At 31.2% G+C, this 8,871-nt stretch overlaps 1 protein-coding gene across 1 annotated transcript; it reads right to left on the reverse strand.

Annotated features, from left to right (window-relative positions):
* Positions 1-2,234: 2,234 nt before the first annotated feature.
* On the reverse strand, positions 2,235-3,234 carry LOC133313842 (phosphoenolpyruvate carboxylase kinase 1-like). Its single transcript, XM_061515252.1, has 2 exons — positions 2,460-3,234; positions 2,235-2,306 (listed from the first exon to the last, which is right to left on the reverse strand). The coding sequence occupies exons 1-2, from the start codon at positions 3,232-3,234 to the stop codon at positions 2,260-2,262; spliced, it is 822 nt and encodes a 273-aa protein (XP_061371236.1). The 3' UTR covers positions 2,235-2,259.
* Between the last annotated feature and the right edge of the window lie 5,637 nt (positions 3,235-8,871).

Genomic DNA, 8,871 nt, shown 5'->3' on the forward strand with positions numbered 1-8,871 from the left:
TCCAAATTTTATTTTATTTTATCTCTTTATCTAAACAAAAAAAATTAATTTATAAATCAAATATTTTTTGTTATGAAATTTGACATGAAAAATTATTTTTGTTTTATATTTGTGTATGTAATTTGAAATTTGATTGGTTATATGACTTATTATGGGCTGCTATATATATTAAATTTAAATTATATTATATATATTAGAAATATTATTTAATATGTATAATTTTTAAAATTAACGTGTTGTCATGTCAAGTTGTGTTCGGTGTCGGTACAACATATGATGCATCTTTAAATAATAATTTAAACACGTTAAAACTTGAAACAAAATGCATAAATTGAGCAGGTGGGTGAGAGCTTGTATTCGATCTTCTTCAATATCATATTTAGAAAGAGCTTAAAGCTTTAACTCTGAGACCCACATTGAATCGGACAATAATAGATCAATGAATCAATTAAAATATCTAAAATAAATAAATAAATTGCACGGACTAGTAACTATTCAATAAACGAATGGAAAATACAATGCAAATCCAAAAAGAGAAAAAGAATCGCAAGTTCGTAATTACGGAAAGGTACGGAGACGAGTGATAGAGCGAGCACCTCAACTTTTTCTGATGCTACACGACAAAATGAAACCGGCCAGGTTTGCTTATTTTCGACTCTTCGTTGTTCCATAAACCATTTTTCCCTTTTTACACTTCTGTTTGGATGAATTTTTTTTTCTTCAAAAACTTCTTTTTTTAAGAAAAAAAAGAACTTTTCAAAAAAAGTTTATTTGGATGCCTGCTTTTAAAAAAAGAATAAGTTATAAAAAAAGTCAAAAATTTACTTTTTTTTAAGTTAAAATTTTTAACTTTTACAAAAAGCAAAAATCAGAAGTTAAATATTTTTTTCAAAAATCAAATATTTTTTTAAAAATCTAAATAGTTATAACTTTTATAAAAAATACTTTAAAAAAAAAAAAAAAAAACTTTCCTCAAAAATCAATACAAACGACCCTTACTCCGGTACAGTGGAAACCTAAGATCCCATTTATATCCCCCTCAAATGAATAGAAGACATCGTTCCCCATCATTTTTATTAATTGAATATTAGATTGCTTTAACTAATAATTCATTTATCATTAATATATTTAATCATAATTCCTGATCATTATGTCAGCATATGTGGGAGAAAAAACGTAGGGGAAGAAATCTTAAAAAAATACAATAAAATACAAATGTCAATAAGGATTTCTCATTTTTTTATTTAAATTGTTATAATCTCTCAAATATTTTAAAATTAGAAAAGTAAATATAATTAAAAATATTTTATCAAACGTTCGGGCATTTAATGTGTCTCTGGCTAAATTTCTCAAGAACAAAATTACGTAGTTAACTAAGAAAATACAAAAAATAAAAGAAAACAAGTGAAACTTAAGCTTAGGATCTAACCAAAGAATAAATCTGTAAAATTTATTGATATTGAATAGCTTCACTTCCACATAAATTTTACATCACTTTACTATGTTAAACTTATTTTTAAGCGTTTTTTCCGAATAAGAAATTGACTATACAGAAAAATAATATCTAAATATTAGGAACTGCAAGCCTTTTGACTGAATAAGAGAATATTAATAATCAAACGAAACATTAGATGTAAAGTTTTGAGTACGATATATATTATATAAAGATCTATCTAGTGTAATTTCAATATTTCGACCAAAGTCAAATTTGGAGGAGATAAATGTATTACGATGAAAAAATCATATCGAGAGATTAGGTTTCCTAGCTCAATTCAAATGCTACTAATTCCCAAATTCTACTTTTATTAGAATAGAAACAAAAGATAGAACCAAAAAGGTGGAAACCCAACTGAATTTGATTACTATGCTCAACTTATCTAAACAAAAAATTTTCTAAGCGTAATCCCGTCATAAGTATTTCAGCATCTGTAAAGATCTATCACCAGAATACAATAAAACAAGCAACTTCAAATGTTTAAAGATATATTTAAATTCACCAAATGGGAAATTATTATATAGAAAAGTTTAGTCCCATACATATATATTAAAAGAAAAAAAAATCCCAAGTTGGGTTTCTCTACACGCCTGCCCTATACTCTGCTAAAGCCACGAGACAAGGGGAAATGAGGGCTCTCTGAGAAGAAGAAATCTCTGCCTCCGGCAGGGCATACCGTGCCGCTTAATTATACATACAGAAAAACCAACTTCGTATTTATAACGTAAGATAATCTCTTTTCCATGTCAAGATGAGTCACTAACTCACACTGTCGCTATGTTCTGTTCAGCAATGCTAAACCACGGGTGCCCTGTTACAAAGAACAAATAAAAACCCAGATTAATAGCAATAAAATTATGATGAAGTCACATGCACTTAGAAAATCGCATTTTCCCTCATCCAGAAAAACGTATAACAAGGAAAAATTAAAAATTAAAAATTGCATGAAACACTTAAGACTTACTCAGAACTTGTTCTGCTGATAACCTTCTAGAAACGTCTTTACACAGCATTCTACGAAGCAGATCCTTTGCCACCGATGACACGGAGGAAAAAACTCGGCTCGGAAACCTCAAGTTGGCTCGAAGCACAGCCTCAAAAATCTCCACCGGGGAATCGCCCCGAAACGGCGGAAACCCGGCCAACATTACATACAAAACGACACCGGCGCTCCACACGTCGATCTTCTCGGTGTAGTCCCTTCCGGCGAGGACCTCCGGCGCCACGTAATGCGGCGTCCCCACCACCCCACTCATCGGCTCGTCCTCCTTGAAAATCTCAGCCGAGCCGAGGTCGGCTAGCTTGAGCCGATTATTGTCATCGAAAAGAATGTTGTCGGGTTTTATGTCACGGTGAGCCACGCCGAGCCGGTTACAGTGAGCCACGGCTTGCATGAGCTGGTACATAACAGCGGCAGCCTCGGGCTCGGGCATGACCCCGCGGTGGAGGTCCGATTCGTAGCAGAGGTCGAGGACCATGTGGAGGTGCGTGTCGTCTTCGTAGAGGCCATGGAGATTCACGATGTGAGGGTGAGGGGACAGAAGCTGAAGGATCCTGGGCTCCGTTAACAGGCATTGCGCATCGAGGGGGTCACCGCCGGCGGTTATGACCACTTTGTCGATGGATTTAACGGCAAAAGACCCGCCAGAGTCAACAGAGAAGCACCGGGAAACTGTGCCGAATCTTCCCCGGCCGATCTCTGCTGAAACGACGTAGTCTTGTTTCAAGTTCTCACTCATTAGTAGTTTGAAGTTCTAATTTTTTACTCTGTTTTTTGTTAGTCCGTAATTCACGAAGACTACTAGGAAAGCGAGTTTTATAGATGGTTTTTTTTATTTTCAGTTAGGATTGGGAATGTTGTGGACGAATATTCGGTTGGAATGGAATAACCAATGGCCGTGCGCCACGTCATCAATTCGTCTGCTGTGGGTATTGGTTTTACTATAAACCGTTGGATCTAAGAGGCTTGGTTTTTGTTTTAACCACAGGATTAGCCCTTGATAGCTTTTGTTTGTGAAAAGGACACCATAAAATTTTATAAAACAATTTGTAAGGAAAAGATCTTCTCATTTCGATGTAAGAATACTTATTTCAAATAGTTTTAAGTAGGGGTATTCCTCAACCAATTCAAACAGCAATAACCGAATCGAAAAATCGATAACCAAATAATCCGAAAATCGAAAAAACCAAAAATCGAAAAAAAAAACTGCAAATTTTAATTTGATTGGATCGGATTTCAGATTGGTTGATGAAAACTGATCCAATATATTAATTTCCATCTACCTACTTGGATCTTTCCCCAATCATAACTCAAAAATTTCTAGACTCATTAACCTATCAACTAAACCCAAGAAAAAACTTAGTCAAGTCTCATCAACAAAATTTCATTTATGAAGAGCTTCATATCTTATTGTAAAAAAAAAATGTGTATTATCGTTTCCTAATGCTTTTGTATTTCAAAAAAAAATTATAAATTTAATATATACAAAAGATATCATTTCCACAATAATCACGAAACAAATTATAGGATTTTTAAAAAAATCGAAAAAAAATTGGATTGGATAAGATCGAATTTGAAAAAAATCCAAACAGAATGGATGATTACATAATCCAACCGAAAGGATTGCATCAGATGATTTTTGCTTTCAAAACTGATCCAATCCAGACCGCAAATACCCCTAATTTCAAGGGTTAATCTCACTGTTATCTAACCTGGCTCAAAAGAGCCACGTCGAACTGAACTTAGTGAACCAATTATATAATTCATTCGAGTTAGATATCGAATCAGTCATATATTAAATTGGGTAAAAATTAATTCAAATTGGTTGAATTTTATCAAAATCCGTGACTCGGTTGGGTCATTAAAACCTACAGGTCATGCATTTAAAAAAAAAATTAAAGTTGTCTTGTCTAGTCTTAAAAAGGTATGGAACTCCTTTTAATTTTTTTTGTAATTTTATTTCCTAGTAGTACAGTCTCCTATCATAAGCTCAACCTTTAGTTTCAAAGACCGAAGCAATTTACAAAACAGTATACTAAGAGAAGGTGACATATTGATTCCTTGCAAATCCATTTTTATGAGAAGAGTTGTTGGTAAATGCCTTATAATTATTAAACATAGTTAATTGAAGATATTTGGTGGAGGAATTATATACTTATATATGGTTATTTGATACTTGAATTTTTTTTCTTTGATAATTTCTTTTACAATATACTATATGTGGTTATCATATATGACTTTTTTTATCATTACAAAAATTATATATGTTTTCAGTTCTGCTTAAGAATTTTTTATAAGTATTTGATTTTTTTTATGCCTAAAATATAGGTTTTTCATGTACTAATACGAGTCATTCGGTTTAACCAATAACCCACAAGTTGAACCAGTGATATAGTATCCTGGCCAGATCAATGAGCGGGTTAGGTATGATAACATTGATTGATCTTCGTGTATTTGATGTTTTATTGAATTATATTCAGAAATTAATTATTATTTTTTAATAAATTATAGTTATTGTATGTATTAATGGAATAAGACTTCTTATTCATACACCATAATCAAAAGATATCGCCCAAATTTTTATTCATTTTAGAATTTTTTTTAAGGGACAAATGTTTTTTCTTATTATATAAGATTAAATTATTTCTTACAACTTAAAATCACGTTGTTATGCCATTTTTTTGTGTGGGTTCCGGGGTTTTCCGTATTTTCCTTTTCTCCTATGACATAATTTCTTTCAAAGTGTAATTTTTTGAGATTTCAAGTGAATATACTTTTTCTTACTTACCCCTAATCTTGAATATTGATCTAGTTGTATCCAATAGCTCACATTACTAAAAAATTAGATCCCTTACATATAAGTGGGATCAACGGATAAAATTAAAAATGTAACTTACACAGTTGTAAAATGATCTTTCCATATATATATATATATATATATATATATATATATATATGGGGTTTGATTTTCTCATGTTGAATGAGAATTCAATTCTCATGTTGTAGAGATAAAAAGCATGTGGGACCCATGTGTTAGAAATTTTTTTATGTAGGACCCATGTTAACACGGGAATCGAAGGGTGTGTAGGAAAATTTGAATTCTCATGTTGAATGAGAATTATAAAACCCTATATATATATATATATATAGGGGCATGATATTCTTACACCAGTGTAAGAGTTATAAGTCTTACACTCAATCTTGAGCATCGATCCACGTGTATCCAATGACTTACATTACTAAAAATTTAGAGCCCTTAGATATAAATGGGATCAATGGTCAAGATTGAGAGTGTAATTTACACTGGTGTAAAATGATCCTGACCCATATATATATATATATATATGGGAAATACTACTCTCATTTTACATGAGGTAGTTATCTCATTTTCTCTCGCTTCGAAAATCGTGCGCCTTCTTTTTTGTTTTTTGTTTTTGCTTTTAAATAACGGACCCTACTTGAATTCTCTCTGTAACATGAGAGAACTACTCTCATGTTACATGAGAGTAATATTACCCTATATATATATATATATATATATATATATATATATATATAAGTTAGGATCATTTTACATCAGAAAAAGTTACACATTCTCAATCTTATCTGTTAATTTCATTTATATCTAACGGCTCAAATATTTTAGTATTGTGAGCCATTGGATACAAGTGGATCAATGGTTAAGATTGAGGGTAAGACTTCTAACTCCTAGAGAGAGAAAATCAATGATCAATGGATTTAAAATAATATGATAAATTTTGATAAATTTTATACGAGTCCTGCAAATATGGACATACCTTTTCCTGTTGGTTATGGAAGAGAAAAGACAGATCGGAGAAAATCAAGGCGAGAATTACTTAGAGGGAGAAACTTTGAGAAGATTTTGCAAGTATCCTTTTATATTCACGTTTCGCACCATATATCACCGGCGAAAAAAATTAAAATATTACTATTTTAATAAATAATTACGAATAAATTGTTCTTTCGAATTTATATGGATCTATTGCACTCATCCACGTCCAAATTAGACGTGACTATTCACGCCCAAAAATGCCTAATTTGAGCGTGAATAGTCACGCCTAATTTGGGCGTGACTCGTCTAGTGTTGACACGTGGCATAAAAAAGTCAACTTACGAACCGTAAAACTTTGGAAAGCCATAACTTTTGACTTGGGTATCCAAATCAGGTAAAAAAAATTTGATTCCACAAAACTTTTCGAGATCTACGCAATGACACCTCATTTGACATATTTTATCTCTCACAAAAATAATTCAAATTTGCAATAATGATATTATAAGAGCGTTTAAACCATAAGTCTCCGAGTTCTGCGTTTGTGATTTAATATAAAAAATAAAAAATATTTGATTTATGATTTAAATTAAAAAATCAAAATTTTTAATTTTTAATATAAAAAATAAATAAAGATTTGGTTTTTGATTTAAATTAAAAAAATTAAAAAATTATTATTAATAAGAAAAATAAAATAAAGATTTGATTTGTTATTTAAACTTAAAAATCAAATTGAAATATCTGTATGTATTAATGAAAGAAATAATTAAATAAATATTTTAAATCTTTAAGGAAGAAAAGTTTTATTTTTGAAAACCATTCATAAGCTTCCAACCAATCCAGCCATAAAGATTCAGCCTTTGTTTTGTATTATAGACTTTTCCAAACTTTAAATGGATTAATCTACTTTGGTGACATCTTTATAGTGCCATTATTACAAATTTGAACTTTCTTTGTGAGAGATAAAATATATCAAATGAGATATCATTGCGTAGATCTAAAAAAATTATGTGAAATCAAAAAAAGAATTACCTGATTTGGATACCCAAGTCAAAAGTTATGGGTTATGGCCTTATGAAGTTTTACGTTTAAACTATTAACTTTTTGTACCACGTATCAACACCAGACGATTCACGTCTAATTTGGAAGTGAACGAGTACAATAGATTCGTAAATAGGTTCGAAACAACAACTTATTCGTAATTATTTATTAAAAATACAATATTTTAATTTTTTTGCCCATGTATCACTACAACTGTAACATTAAAAGAAAAATTAAAACAGAAGCACTAAATCTGTTAAAAGACATAAAACCCCATAACCAGGCATTACTGCGTTGTCCTAATTCAGTAATTGGACCCTAGCTCCTTGATAGCACGCTTGGAGCCTGCCTCCACCATTGTCTTCTTCTGTTGAGTGATGTTCAAAAGATACAGAAAGCAGCCAGCATGCGAGTGTACTTAATTATATTATAATCAGACAAAAGGGACAGTTAAAAATAAAAAATATAACTGATTACATATACTCAGTCACGTAAAATGGCATGAATCGTAACATGTTAAAAGTCAGTTAGCATGAAAACTGATTACATATACTCAGTATTTTAACAGGATAATAAGATATTAATTATTTTGTTACTCAACCATTTTTTTTTAGTCGAAGCTGTTGACTAATGGTTAAACTTCAACACTGAAATAATACATTAACACCTCGTGCACCCTTTCATTTGTCCTTGTGAAAAACACAAACCTTACACCCTTTCATTTGTCTCTATCAATCAATAAATAAACTTGGTGACATTCTAACTGAAGGTTTTAATTTCCGATTCACATCCCAAATTTCTTTTTAATATTTTAAACATGAGATAGATATTGTAACAACCAATTAGTGTTATTACCAACCAATTTTATCGTTAAATTAATTATGTTGATCTAACGGTTATATTTAATTTTATCTTTGTATGATTACAATTCCCCATATTTAATACTTTCACATTAAATATGAGAAATTATAATCATACAAAAATAAAAATAAAATATTAAATATGAAAAATTATAACCATATAAAAATAGAAATCATAACCTTCACAGCCTTATTATTAATGATTGATTTCATTTGTATCTATCAATTATAATTTAATAGTTTAGACTACCTAAATGAGATCATGATAAAAAGAGGCGGAGCCAGGGGACTAGGATTGGCGGTCGCCCCCCGCCCCCCAAAAAATAAAAAATTGAAGAAAAATAATCTTGGACATGTATGGCAAGTTTGGGGATGTTGGGAGTGCAGCACGGGTGTTTGATGAAATAGCTGAAAGGGATGTTTTTTCGTGGATTTCGATAATATCCAGGTTTGTGTATAATGGGTTGCTGGAGAAGGCTGTGGAGGTGTTGGGGTTTATGAGATTGGATGGATGTGAACCTGATGTTGTCACTTAGAATATTGTCATGGATGCTTATTGTAGGATGGGACACTGCAGCGAGGCATGATGTTATCTCATGTGTCCTAATAATGTTATTTTCCTATGGTAGTGTTTGGTTGAAGGTTTATTTTGGAATTGATGGGAAAGTGTAAAGTGGATATTGGA

This window comes from Gastrolobium bilobum, unplaced genomic scaffold (assembly GCF_033153095.1).
Source record: "Gastrolobium bilobum isolate Gb01-03AN ecotype WA unplaced genomic scaffold, APGP_CSIRO_Gbil_v1 utg11969, whole genome shotgun sequence".
Classification (NCBI taxonomy): Eukaryota; Viridiplantae; Streptophyta; class Magnoliopsida; order Fabales; family Fabaceae; genus Gastrolobium; species Gastrolobium bilobum.

What these genes read in the sequence shown, in the direction of transcription:
- LOC133313842 (XM_061515252.1), bottom strand. Translation starts at nt 3,234, where the DNA reads ATGAGTGAGAACTTGAAACAAGACTACGTCGTTTCAGCAGAGATCGGC. An exon ending in ATCAGCAGAACAAGTTCTGA is followed by an intron (nt 2,307 to 2,459) that starts GTAAGTCTTAAG and finishes TCTTTGTAACAG; the next exon opens with GGCACCCGTGGTTTAGCATT.